The sequence below is a fragment of the Sparus aurata genome, chromosome 11, assembly GCF_900880675.1.
Source record: "Sparus aurata chromosome 11, fSpaAur1.1, whole genome shotgun sequence".
NCBI lineage: Eukaryota > Metazoa > Chordata > Actinopteri > Spariformes > Sparidae > Sparus > Sparus aurata.
In genome coordinates this window covers 22,941,226-22,956,046 of record NC_044197.1, presented here as the reverse complement: position 1 = coordinate 22,956,046, position 14,821 = coordinate 22,941,226, and the positions used below count along the sequence as shown (strand labels likewise).

Here is a 14,821-nt window from a genome sequence, read left to right as displayed (position 1 = left end):
AGGTGGCACAGCAGAACTGCAGCTCTTGCAGCAGGTTGCATCAGTCTGGTCAGATGAGGCCCGTCTGTGCTGTGAAGAGCGCCCCCTCGCATCAACACACAGCGGCTCTCGGCATGACTAACGCAAGGTTAAACCACTGTCACATTTGAGTATGGAGCTCATATTTACCAACAGCCAAGGCCAGCCATGTGACAGTCCATTCAAGGTATCAGGGAGTGCTACTGATAAACAGCTTTACAGCACTGAATCAGATGGAACTGCCTCAGCCTTGGCCGACAGATAAGGCTGTTAATACGAAACTAGAGATACAGGAGGGCGCAGCCAACAGTCGTCACTGTAGACCTTCAGACTGAGAAAAACAAAACAATACAGTAACCACACAGACGAATGTGTAGTTCAAAGCATTTTATTGCAATTTTTTTTTTTTTTTTTAGAAAAACAATACAAAATTCTGTAGCAACTGTCATAAATGTTGCTTTGAGTGAACTGCAATCATTCACATGGTACAGTAAAGTGCTTATTTTAAATCAAAATATTTTTTTGTACTTTAAAAAGGATGCATTTATTTCAGATTTCATCCCATGAACACAATGGGCTTGGGGTGACTCAGACAGTGTTAAAATCAGGTGTCAACCCTCCAAAGAAAAGATTGAAGACCGTATCAACATAGACAGAATTAACCCTACACCATGTCCATGGAATGAACTATTATAAAACATTTGATCAATGTTGCTGGATTGTAAATGCTTTTGCCTGTGGGCTACATTCAAATTGTGGGGAGGTTGATGATGGGACTGTCCATTTGAATGAATGACTGAGTTTTAACACTCCCCTACTTCAAAATGACAGTATAAAAATTGTGAGGCTTAAGGATATCATTTTGTCCCCCTTCCCCCCAATAAAAGGCAGTCCAAAAAGCTACTGCCATTTGACAAAAAGTAGAAATGGTCATGACCACGAAAACTCGTATTATACCGCTCAGGATATTACAGAGTATGGCCAAAGTCTGTGCGTATCTGAGTATCCAACCCTATCAAAAAAGTAGGGGACCAACTTGTCTGATGCTCAAAAAAAAAAGAGAGAAAAAGGCAGAATACTGAACGATATTGGTAATTTTGAAAACCCCAAGATTGCCTTGATCATCAGCGTAATGGTTTGAGATTACCGATAGCAAAGTAGTTTCCCAAATGGAGAAGAATCAGCTGCATACACAAATTCAAGTAAGTCTTATTATAAGACATAAACCCCCATAACTATGCATCTGTAGAAAGGTATTTTAGAACTATTACAGTGTCCTATTATCAGCATAATGGGTCCTTTGACACCAAGGGAGCCATTTCCAGAGTACCGTCGCTGCAGTGCTGGCAACAGGACATGGACAATCAGAAGTCCGCACTTCTCACTGCTAGGTGATGGATCACATGTTCAATATCGTGACTTGAACCCTCTTTGGTGAAATGGCTACAGTGTTGTGAGACCTCATCACCTGTCCATTACCTGTCAGTTTTAGAATGAGCTTAATGAACTTAATCTGAACAACAACAACAAAAAAAAAAAAAAATTATTGCCAACTCTTACATAAAAAAAAATAAAACTTAACACTCGCCTTCGCTGGGCATGAACGCTCCAGATCAACTAAACTTTCCATCTCACCTCATCATACACCATACTCTGAACTTTTAAAAACAGAAAACATAAAAAAAATAAAATAAAAAAAAAACTTAAAGAAAACATCCGGTGTTTCACCTGAACTGAACAGCACCTGCATGAAAATTGCCATATAAAGTAAATAAAAGCTTATGAACAGCCATAAAAAAAAGGGGGGGGGGGGAATCAGTGTGGCACATTGACATGGAGTTTTCAAACATGAAAAATAAGGTAAACTTAATACAGCTACACGTCTGTGGAAGACTTTTTTTTTGTGGAATGTTTTTCCTTTTTTTTTTTTTTTTTTTAAGTGTTTCTTTTGAGAATTTTCTAGTGCCTCTTTATTTTATAATGTCACTATCTTTGAAAGGGCTGTCTAATCAAAAACAAGACAATGGTGAACCCTTGAAAGAAAAAAAAGAATCCAGATAAATGTATTCAATCAATAAATGACCCTTGGGTCTCATTGGCCAAAATGTGCTTTTCAAACCCATGGTTGGGGCTCTAACCTTTACTGCCAAAATATTCAAAATTGTAATGCATAAACTGATTTGCAGAGGGGAAAAAAACAAGTTCCAGCTGTGGCGAGGGGACATGTCATGAATTCTTTACAATGAAGTAACCGACCAGAGCCATTCAACATTAGCTTGTACCAACATATCAGATAAACTCTGGAGCGAGCCCAGAAGTGTCATTTTGTGGTTGGCCCTGCATCATAACCCAAGTGCAATAGTTTAAATAATACTATTAGACTTGCCTGATGGTCACATATAAAACACTGAAAGGTGTAGCCACTGATAATTCAGCATATATGCTCATATAGACTGTATGAGTCGGTGCAACAGTAAGTAAGAAATGGCTGGCTGGGTACAGACAAACATTCGTTGCTCTGGGAGCAGTAAGTGCATGGCCACCAAGCTAGATGAGTGCGAGTTTTATCTCAGACAGAAGAGGCTCAGTGTTAAGGATTTTCTTAAATGGAAAAAAAGAAAAAAAAAAAAAAAAAAAAAAACACAATCTCTGAAGTCCCCAGCCACATAATAATGGACCGCACCAGGCACGGACAGCATTGGCTTACAGCCCTTCCAACCCCTTATACTGAATCCCTTCGAGACAGGTACAGCCTTCATCTTGGCATATTGCATAAGCTTGTACGTATCTGCAGATGGGCCATTCATGCATATACATACAGGCAAAGAGAACATTCCAGATAACTTAATTCACAGTGGATCCAGTTGTAACGTGGGAGCAGCACAACAGGTTGTCCTTTGGTGTCTGAGCTTCGTTTTGAAGACAAGTGTTCTGATTTCTTCTAAACTGAGTTTTATGAAACAAAAGAACATAACTTAGAAAATACTTCTCTCTCTCCCCCTCTCCCTCAAATCATTAACTGGCCCTCCTCCCAAACCCTGACATGCACATGTGTGTTTGCTATATGCAGGCCCTGGGCTGATGTGCTTCAGAAGTGCTGCAGAAGGGCAGAAGGCATTAATAGAAAAGGGCTGCGAGGCGCAACACCCGTTACAGCGAGGCAATAAAGCCTGAATGGCAGAGGAGCCGAGGCCAGCTAGAGTCAGAGAGAAGGGCCAGGACTGGTGAGGGAGAGTCTGGGCAGTCTTAGATCTGGACTTGAATCTTAACGGAAGGTCGGAGGTCAGGGTTGACAAAGTTCAGGCACAGTCTCCCACAATAACGAGAGGGGCCAAGAGCTGACGAAGCTCTGCAGCAGAGACAGGCCCTCCTGTGGGCTGGCTGCCTCGCTGCCTGCGCCTGGCAAGCTTGGAGTTGGAAGGAGGAAAGAGTCTCATTGAAGAGCCAGTAGTGGTAACAACAAATGGGACTTCCTGCTGCTGCTGGTCTTCCATGCCATCCTGTTCAGCCAGCTGTCTGTTCACAGCCATGGCCTTGTCAGCAAAGAATGTCAGATCTCTGGTATTGCTGGATCTAATGGACAAGATCAGAGACAAATATAGCTGAATTAAAGTCAACTTGTAAACACTTTAGACAAAAGGTTCCAAGGGAATACACTCTTAAAAACGGCAACTGTAAACTAACATTCTCTCACCTTTGATGCAGGATGGAGGTCGGCAGAGTATCGTATGCACCCTGAATAAAATAAAAGAGAAGTACATCATTTAAAAACCTCAACTCTTACCCAAACATGAAGAATTCAAAGGCTTGCCGATTAGAAGACTTACCCCCTGCACCCAGGGGTGCTGCAGCACCTGGCTGGCACTCAGGCGGTTTTTGGCGTCCCTAACGAGAAGTTTGGATATAAGGTCTTTGGCACTTGAGGAGATGTGAGCCCAGTCTTTCTCTGGAAACTCGTATTTTCCTTCCTGGATACTCTCAAACAAAGTGTTCTAGAAAGGGACAAAAAAAAAAAGATTTAGTTCGGCTGACCTTGATAAGAATATACATTGTTCAAGTCTCCATAATGTCCATTGCAGTGTTTCAAATTCTCACCTGGCAGGTGTGACAGGGTTCCCCCAATTCCCAGCCACAGCCACCACCACAGCGGCCTACGAACGGTGGGTAGCCGCTCAGCATGATGTACAGGATGACTCCAAGGCTCCACAGGTCACAGCGCTTGTCATAAATTGTGGCCTCCTCACTGAAGGCCTCAACCACCTCAGGTGCCATGTACTCTGCTGAGCCACACTGTGACAAAAAGGAAACAAAGAAAGTGTGTCAGCCCCAGGGATGACGAGCAGAAAGCAGCAACTATAGCAGAAAAAGAAACACTAGCCTCTCTTGGCAAAAGCCCCACATTCCTTCACTCAGCTGATACCTCGTGGTTGTAAGTGTTAAGGCTTGGGGCCCTCTTTTGGGATGTACAGTGCAGTGTTAGCATCCTGTGCGAGAGTCACATGCTGATCTGAAGTGAAGGGTTCATTTAAAATGTGTTATTCAACTTTTCTCAATGCCTACAGGACATGCAAGTAGGAACACCGTGTACAATTATATATAGAGAGCAGAGGGAAGGAGGGCAATGTTATAATGAAGCGGGTTAGTGTGGGTAGGCAAGCAGCAGAAGTGAGTCACTGCTTTGACCATCCAGCTGCACACAAGCCAGGCGAAATGGGCTGAGGCCAATGGAAGGTTCAGCTCTGATGGTGCCCTGTTATGTAGCTAAGAAGGAAATTAGGCCAAACATTGAGCAGGGCAAAGAGGATTGGTTGTCCAGAGCCACAGTCTGTTATGTAACTTGGAAACACAAACACCAAATGCTGTTTTAATACTTTAGGAACAGAAAAGAGGAGAAGGTCGCTAGTTCAGCGGGACATGTAGAGCTTTGTGGAAAGGACAATTCATTGTTGCCTCTTGAACAACTTTGGATTAAAGGTGTTCCATGTCAAAGTTATTGGAGTTTTCTAGAGGTTGTCCTAAATATAGACGACCGGTACAAATCATGAGAAACTGCTCTTTAAATACCTGTTAATCTCCCTGTTCGCCCAGTCAGTTTTTCTTAGTCTAGTAGCCCACAGCCAAACATGCCATCATTAAGAGGCCGGCATCCTGGCAAATCTGTAGGCGAGCATGTTTACATTGAGTAGGCCTCTATTGTGTCCCAGTACCATATCCCAGCTGTCTCTCAACTCCTCCTCCACCCTGCTGCACCCTTATGTAATGAAATTGCAGCACAGGAATCGTCTGAGACAAAGCTGCTTCTGTTGGAGAGAAAACCCCAACCCCCACGTTTCCACCAACAACATCATGTCTGGGGTGATTGCCTTCACAGACAAGCCCTGAGGATTCAGGCCAAATGCAGCACAGAAATCCACAGAAATAAAACACAAGGATATTTTTGCCCACCAAGGTGCCCCAACAGTGAAAGGCGATGTGATAGCTCTGCTATCATACAACCATTGCCTAATCTTGTTTCAAAACACACTACCAATCAAGTCAGGATAAAAAGATAACCACAACTGCCTGAAACTGCCAGCTCTGTGATAAGAGCCAGAGCCTCAATCTAGAAATCACATTTGTTCTTCCTGTGCTGCAGTTGCAAACACCTTCTGAACTTGCACCAGTAACATCCTCCTCAAAATTTCCTGTAAGCTGTAGATAGTTGTTAATCAGCTGCTGTTACCGCAGGCTTTGTTGGTATTGCAACCTGGGGCTTTCCTGAAACCATGTGACTAGTCAGACCATACCGATATCACTGATGACACACAGCTCTGCTGTTTGTAAACTACAGGATTATCTGAAGAGGCTTACAGTGATCAGACCTGTTCTGTCGTCATACAGCTGCAGCACCTGCATCTATGACAAGAATAACAGCGGCACTTCCTTGATTTTGTTTTTAACTGCTCACACTGCTTAAGTGCAGTGTTTTCACTTTGTAGATCCTAACTGCTACACATGGACATTAACATTTGAACAGTAAGATTTTTTTCATGCCAAACAGACAGGCAGCCTCATGTGCAGATTTCCTAGTAAGCTAAAATTAGCCTTTTCTTAGAAAGGTCCCTCTCCTCTGTGGTCCAGCCAGTTCTAGTCTGTACTAGAGAGCATAAAGACCCATCCACTGTAAACTTAAAGAGTCAAACAACCCTTAGACTTAGAACTGTATTAAATGTATTCATTTGGATCACATTCAAGAACATACGCAGTGAGTACAAAACCACATGATATTGTGCAACAGCAACTGTAGGAATGTGGGGGCTGGGTGAGAGTGCCAACAGCGAGATGAAAATCAGATAACATTGTTCCTGTGATCAAGGCAAAGAAAACAACCAGAGCGCATGAGCAGACAGGGCGTTTGTCCCTCCCAGTTACCCTCCCCCTCCCACTGGTTTAGCCAATCACATCTCAGTTGCTAGGTATATGGGCAAAGACTAAAAATTCTAGAACAAGCTTTGTATAAAGAACATAAAGAAAGCGCAGACCAGCACAAGCAGGGTTGGGGCCAGTGGGTGGAGACTGAGCAGAAAGAGAGGGTGGATGTTTTTCTCATACCACAGAGGGAGAAAAGGGAAATGAGAGAGTTGGTGTGTTTTGATCCAATGTTACTTCTTTCCACCATTGGACATGACCTTGTAAAAGTCACAATGCGTTCCCTGCAGACTTATTACACTGCAAGGCTATTACATTGCATCCTCAGGCATCAACTTTTTTTCCTCTGAATTCCTTGCATTGCATCACATCATGTCTTGTGTTTATGTAAAAGAAATAACCTTCCACAAAAAAACGTACATAGATATAAAGAAAGGGTACGGAGGCAGGCCATTTTAAACAGAAAAATTAAGATATTTAAAACAAGCAGACAAAAGAATAGGTTCCCCACTGCAGACATACATATGAGCCAATGTAGACTAAACATGAGGGCACCTCGTGGCCCCACAACCATCTCCCCTTCAAATAGTCCAGGGATGGGCTCCAGTGTAGGGGAACCCCCCCCTACCCACCACTAAATTCCTGCACTATCCTTCACCTGCTCCAGTCCATCTATTTAGCCCCTCAGAAAACCAGCAGACAGCATGTGTTGACACAAGACGAAAGCTTGCTAGTGCAACTACACCATTCCTTTTTTGAGGTTGCAAGGGTCCACTTTTCTAGCCACTCAGATGATTTCTGTTGGTACGACAGCAGGGGAGTTAAAAAATCATAACCCCAAACTGGCGGATATTTATCCATGTGTTGCTGATACCATAGCATGATAAGGAAAGGCAAAAGCTGCCAGTTTGGGACATTCAGGAAACAATCCACGTAATTTCAGAGAAACTGCCCAACACTGAACTACTTTAACCTCAATACACCATATTTATCTCTTCCAATCAGCTCGCTGTACTGCAGCTAACACCACTGAGGATTGCCCAATAAGCGACCAGCCAGTTGGACTATAAAGATATTGTTATACAGCCTGCTTATCCACAACAAGGACATAAAAACCACTACAGGGAAATGTGACCAACATGGTATGACAGATAAATCTATTCCTTGCCCTCAATAGCTATACCCATAAATTGATAGCATGCATTTTCCTTCACCCTTCCCCTCGCAGTGTCCCATTACCATTCATAAAATGTTCTCAACTGCTTGGCAAACAAGAGGAGTGCAATATGCAGGTGGACTTACAGGGGTGAGGAGCTCAGGGGTGGAGATGGGTGAGCTGTCGCTGTTCAACTTGATCCCGCTGCCCAAGTCAAAGTCACAGATCTTGACCGGGGAAATCTGACAATGATGCAAGAATCAATTATTCAAATGAATCTACATTTCTTTATCTTATGTCATGTGTGGAATATCTACAATACATGTGGGGTCAAAATTTTCCACCATTATTTATCAGTACCACATCACCATCTTGCAGTGAGTTAAACTATCAAAATTATTACTACATTGGTTGCACTCTGGACTAATTAGGCTCAGCTATCTTTACAGTAAACTCACCTTGTCAGCACGCTCACAGAGAATGTTTTCAGGCTTCAGGTCTCTATGTGCCATTCCTGGGGGGGAAAAATTAAATAAAATCAGCCACATGTTTGTAATAAAATGTGACCACTGCCTCATGATCAAGGAAAAGTTTTGGGTTTCTTTTGTTTAGTTTTTTAAAATCATATCAGTACAACAAGACAGCCATTTTGTACAGTTCCAATAAATGTAAAAATAGGGTCTTGTTTCTCTTGATCAATGTTTAATTTCAGCTACTGAAATATGGTATCAAATCACTGAAATTAGTCTCATGTCATGGTACGTATATACATATGGGTTTGTTACACCTTTTGGTGATCATGAGTAACTAATAATTGTATGCAGGGTCTTACCCTTGTTATGCAGAAAATCTAGAGCGCTGGCGATGTCCTGCACGACAACACTGGCTTCCTGCTCACTGAAGTGGCGTCTCTTGTGAATTTGTGCCAAGATTGACCCTAATACAGAGGAAAATGAGTGTATGAGCTACATGTACCACAACATACTTGAGTGAATTCCTTCCCACACAAAGACAACTTGCCAACACTTGAGACCATGCACATGCATTACAGGAATGTTTAAAAATAAACAAAGGGATCAGATGCAGGCATCCTGCAGCAGCCATAATTCACCAACCTCCTCTAAGCTTTTCAAACACCAGGTAGAACTTGTCTTCCTCTTCAAAGAACTCCACCAGCTCTAGGATGTTACTTTAGACAAGAAAAGAGCATTATGAGCCAGTGATAAGAGACATTTAGTGCACATTTAATAGAAATAGCGTGATTTCAGCACTATGGAGTAAATGCAACGTGATTCAGCAGAAATCAAAACAGAAGGACATTACCTGTGGCCCTGGCACTGATAGAGCATCTCAACCTCACGGAAGACTCTGCTGCGGCTGTGACCTGGCCTTTTCTCGATTATCTGGAACAGAACATTACTGTTCAGTCACATTATCTAAAAATAGCGTAAACAAATGAGGCTGACTGTCGTGTTTTTCACAGGGGTTGGATGGAGGACAATTGTGAAAGTGCTCTGATGGTAGAGGAAAAATTCAACCCGTCTGAGACTTAATATCTGGGTGAGAGCCATCCCCTTCCACTGCACCACCAAACCCCACCCGTGGCTGTGTTTACTGTAGCATATATTATATATTCCATACACCGAGCCCTGTAACTGGTTTCCTCCAGACCTGCATTTTCCCTGCCGTCCTACCTTTATCCCACCCTGTGACACACTTGCCAGGTTTAACCTACTTTCAGTGCAGCATGCCAAAGCAGAGACAGAATACAGTGAGAATGAATCAAGTCACAGCAGCTTCTATATTAAGCAGTCATGTGTGACCCATATTTAAATCTTAAGTGCTCTTAGGAAGCCATGAGCATTCCTTTGAAACATCCCCCGAGTTAATCCAAAACTGTTTACGATAACAACAAAAAAATGCTCTCTTAATATAACTGCGCTGCCTGGAACTAAACCACAGAGGGGCCACCAGCTGCACGATGCCCTGCCAAGAGAGACAGAAAGACAGACTGCTGACACCAAAGCAAAAGGCCTGAATTTTCCAGCCCTGGCTAGTTATTGTCTGCTTGGGAGGCTGTACGTGTTTCTCTTCCTGGTAGCTGGATTACAGCTGCTATTGAAGCCCAGTGGGGCCAGTGTTGCAGTGTGTGTCTAGGATTAATGCACAGACAAGAGGCCTGTGAGCAGTCCAAAGCCCCTGCACTGTTCCAGTCTGAGTCAGCAGCACAAACAGCCCCCACTCAGTTCACTTTTCGCTGGATCACTACACAAACCACACACTCCGATAGACATGTGAAGGTAATTGCATAACATAAAAGTTAGTTGGCAGTTATTTGGGATGAACTGATGTATGGTTGTTTATCCATATCCAAGCAGCCTGCTGCAAAACAAGTCAACCCCCACTGCAGGTTCAAACATCAACCCAGGGTTGTGAAATAGTTCCTTAAAGGCGAAGGATATGTTGGGAAACCAGAGCACTGCACAGCCCTCTGCTTGTCCTTGCTGCTCTGAGGCTTTTGTTACAATTGCAACACAAGGAGCCTACACAACTCACCCCAGCCTGGAGGGGGAGGGTTGAGACTGGACATCTGGCAGGAGCAGTCTGAGCCCCCTCCGACTCCTAAATGACCTCCAATAAGTGCCAACCCTCGTGCCTCCTCCCCCAGGACCGTGAAATCCCAAGGGATCTACCAAACCATCCCAGTGTAAACAATACTAAAGATCATGGTCATATGACTGAATCCAATTCCGCTGCATATTAATATCCTCATATTAATGCAGGATATGGATACTTGCTCAACTGGGGAACCACTCTTTAGCTGCCACTTTAATTGAAACAGAACAGAATTAAAACTGCAACCAGGATTTAATTAGAAGTTAAAAAAATAAAACAATTGTCCCAATGGGATTAGTATGTGAGGGATCAGGAATTTAAAGAGAAACAAGCCACAGTTCTACTTTTCTACACTTCAGCAAAGAAAAAAAGGTTTCACAATGTTTTGTTCCTTAAAATGAGGAAATGAGAATTGTATATAAAAGCTTGAAAGGGAAGTCCCAAGGAGTCAAGACATGTATTAACAAGTCCACACCCCATATGGAGAGGAAAAGGGGAAAAAACAAAAAGTACAACTGTACTGAGCGAGAAGGAGAACAAAGCAGTGTAAACACCCTGGGTCATAACTCTCACCCAGTACACCCCTCCTCTCTGTGGGTTTTTTGTTTTGGCACAGTTACCAGTACACAATGTTCTCACTAAGAGCGTCCTCTGTAGGCAATAGGAGTAAAGAAAGGGGGTGGGTATATCCCTCCCAGCTCTACGATAGGCTGGCCAAGTCTAAAAACACTGAGGGGAGGGGCCTGCTAACAGCCTCTAGTGTTACACACTCAAAGAAAAAGAAAAAAAAGGCACAGCAGTACCACAACATAGATGAGCCTGCAGACATCTGCTAAAGAGTTGAACTTAAAGGAAAAAAAGAAAAACAAACATCCTGCCCCAGGATCAGAACTTTCCTCAATAAGATTTCTAAAGAATGACCTATGAAAAAAGGCTACATGAACACTATGACCCACATCCTGTAGCCTGGCTACTAGCCTCTTCAATGGTACATGCATATATTCAGCACTAGCCATTTTACCTCTCACAGACAGCAGGTAAGTGTTATGTAGCAACCACGACATTCATAGACTCATGAAAAAGGAGCACGACTTGCAGGAAACAAGACAACATGCATTAAGCTAATCTTTTCAAATATATTAAAGTCATCCATTAAGTGTGGTGAATGTCTGTTAGCTTACCTTAACAGCATATTCTTTGTTGGTGATGAGGTTGATGCATGTTTGCACTCTGGCATAAGCGCCCTCTCCTAGTACCTCTTCCTGCAGTCTGTAGACATCTGTGGCACAGAGTTTGACAAGTTAATAAAATGCTCCTTATGAAGGAGCAGAATCCTTTCTAGTCTAAAGACAATTCTTTGCAACAACAAAATAATGATACTGGAAATAAAAAGCTTTTACCCTCAAATCGTCCAGAGAAACTGTCAGTTGCCCGGCAACGCTTCTTCTTTTTGTTTCTCTTCTTGGAATCGGGAATGTCAATAGGCTGGCTGGAAGGCATGTCTGTAAAAACAGGAGTGCCAACATAATTACCTGCTAGTTGGTAAATAACACAAACAAGCTCAAAGAACGCACTAAAGGGGAAATCAAAGTGTAAAGGGCAATCACAATGTTTTCATTCAGTGTAAATTGTACAATTCAACCAAATTGGGGAAAGCACTGCATTAACAGAACTCAGATAACAGAGTTACAGTTTTCAAGACACTTAAGTTAAAATACTCACCATGTCTTGGGGAGGAATCAAAATTAAATGACGAATCAATGAGATGGGATCCATTTTTGGTGAAGTCGTCAGATTCAAAGGGATTTTGCCCCTGGGGAGTACAATAAAAACGTGTTTGTTAAGGTATCTTATCAATGAACTATTTAGCTGAGACCATCAACTGTTCATCTCAACTGATTAGAACCTTCCTTATCTCTTTTCCTGCAACCATAAACTGAAATGGGCTGGAAGCAGTACATCAGCTGATGGGCCAAAGATTTTAAATAAATCAATAATGTCTGATTCATAGACGCCAATTAATTCAATGTATATTGCTGAGTATGAATGCAAGAGCAATGTTGTCTGCAACAGCTCTTCACCTATAGGATGTAAGTTCATTAGCTGAACACACGTGACATCAGGCCACACAGCATATGCGTCAGCCATACGTGTTTATATATAGCAAGGTGAGGTCCTCTCATACATGATGACAAATGTGCTCCGATTAGAGAGACTTCCCAAAAGGCATGATTAGCAATTATACATGTTCCCTCAACAAAACCCAAGCTCACCTTGAACGAGCGGTGGAATCCAGTGACTTCGGTGATCTTGTTTTGAACCATTCTGCTTCGATTTGGGGCGATTTTTGGTGGGTGTGCGGCGGCAGTGTTTTTTTGTTTTTGTTTAGGGATATCAATTTGCTTCTTCTCCGAAACAGAAAGACGTTTCAGAGATAGTCGCAAGTGATAACACTGCGCTGGCTGGTGAGCTTGCTGCGGCGCTTTAAACGGGAGCCCTGTGGACAATAACACAAAACACAACCTATAAATGCCAGAATAAAATCTGAGACGCCGACGTGCAATCATCAGAGTTTAAATGAAAACCCAGCAGAGTTACATCGGACCGTAGAAGATTTGCGCTTACATTCGTAACATGTTCATGAGGCAACAACAACAATCGCAGTGCAACAACAGCAACCGCTAACTGCAACAACCACGCACGTTTAGCTAGTTAAAGCCATCCAAAACGGCCAGGGTAAAAATATAACATATGCAGAAACTCAGAACAATTCTGCAGCCTGGGCAAAGATGAGCCGATATGTCAGAAAAGCCATAATGTTTTCAGTTTAGCAGTAAGCGTCTGCTACAATGGCCGCAGGGAGGCTAACCGTTTAGCTAACATTAACACGCTGCTCCCGAGTCATAACGGTCAACTCGCGAGCACTCGTCTCGCGCACTGATCGACCGTTATGACAGATTTAAATGTAATGTCAAATGTTAGCCACAGTTAGCAAAACATGCAACATTAATGTAGGGTCGGGTAAAATCGCCATTTCGAAACTGCCAAGAAAAAAACAAAACAGATAGAGAAACTGACGTTAAATCCAAAGCGACGCGTTTTAACTCACCCCGTTGTTGATTTTACAGCTCCAGTGTTAGCGTCGTTGTTTGACCCACTGCTTCGGAAGCCGCAGAGGACGGTCGTGGGGGGGGGTACGCCAGATAGAAAGTGCGTGGAAGGTGGCTAACAAGCAACAGCGTACATGCTTTTATAATCTCCCTGCTGACTCCTCCTTGTCTCCTCCCTCCTCGGGACTGCATCAACACACTGGCAGGGTCATGTGTTTTCTAGAAAAGGATGTGGCGGCTAGGTACCATTTCGTTTCACGACCAGAACTTGACTACTTTCCAAGGTAACAGCTACCAGTGGCGCAAGAGTCCCACACATAAAAAAGAGAAAACGTTGATGAGGCTTTTCGTTCAATTCGTTTAATGGCGTCTGAGGTGAGACCCCGAACACCTTTTAGGGAACAGAACGGATAACATGCACGAAATGGTACGCGGCCGGTGAGCTCTGTTTTGATTAAGAGGCCACGCTTTTCATGAAGGAACGAAGCAGCGAGTACGTGCGCATCTGCACAAAGAGCACCTACGGCTGTTCTCATGACAGAGAGTCTCAGTGGAGCTGGAGAGGGATGGGACCGGTGTAACATGTACTCAGTCCAGATCCACCAGTTTAATTTATGCCGTGCAGTAAAATTCATACAACTTTATTTTTAGTACTCTTGACTCAAATATGTCAGGCTCAAATGTGTATGAAATCATGCACACGACAACTGCAATATTTATGTCTGATGCAACAGTGCTGCCATGGTGATATTTAGTCTAGGGTCTGCATTTTCTCATTCAGTGTTAACATAATAGCTTTAATGTAGAGCCGCGGCATACAAAATGAAAAAAATACTAAGTGCAGTGTTGTAAACAAAAAAAAAATACCCAGAAGTCATACTTTAGTAAAGATATTGTGTTAGATTATTACTTTAAGTGACCCATATAAATAGGAATTGAGATTAAGTATCTGTTAATGAATATACTTAAAGGGGCCCGGTGTCATTTTGGAGAGTCAGATTTTTACAATATTAAAGAGGTAATAATACAAACTCAGATATACATATTTTTTTCCATAACTGAATAAACAAGCTGGTCCCAGAGGAAAATAAGGTCCACAATAAGGACACTAGTTGAAGCTAGAAACGTGGCAGGGTCCGCCACATATGAACAAAAAAAAACCAGTATGAAATTGTGTTGTCCTTTGAGGATTGTTTATTCAGTTTATTCAGTCATGAAAATAAAAGAGGTTGGTTATTAGTTTGTTTAGCCTTAAAAGCCAATTAAAATATTTTTTCTCCTGCATAAAATGTATTCTCCAAACTACATAGTGCACCTTTAAGTATTAAAAAAAACATTTCTGGCAATAAATGTACTTAGAATCGAAAGTACATGTGAAAGGAAATTACACATACAGTATGTGTATATGTATGCATATACTGTATATTTCCATTGGGCCAATTATTGGATCCGATATTCAGCATTTTTCGGATTATTTGCCTCTTAGATGTTGTGGAGTGGAAGTAAAAAGTAG

At 42.5% G+C, this 14,821-nt stretch overlaps 1 protein-coding gene across 1 annotated transcript; it reads right to left on the bottom strand.

Moving 5' to 3' along the window:
- Positions 1 to 392: 392 nt before the first annotated feature.
- Positions 393 to 13,524, bottom strand: mknk2b (MAPK interacting serine/threonine kinase 2b). Its single transcript, XM_030433843.1, has 14 exons — positions 13,308 to 13,524; positions 12,472 to 12,695; positions 11,921 to 12,011; positions 11,599 to 11,700; positions 11,380 to 11,477; positions 8,906 to 8,985; positions 8,698 to 8,771; positions 8,415 to 8,519; positions 8,041 to 8,096; positions 7,729 to 7,824; positions 4,114 to 4,308; positions 3,846 to 4,010; positions 3,713 to 3,753; positions 393 to 3,591 (listed from the first exon to the last, which is right to left on the bottom strand). The coding sequence occupies exons 2-14, from the start codon at positions 12,520 to 12,522 to the stop codon at positions 3,318 to 3,320; spliced, it is 1,428 nt and encodes a 475-aa protein (XP_030289703.1). The 5' UTR covers positions 12,523 to 12,695; positions 13,308 to 13,524; the 3' UTR covers positions 393 to 3,317.
- Positions 13,525 to 14,821: the final 1,297 nt, after the last annotated feature.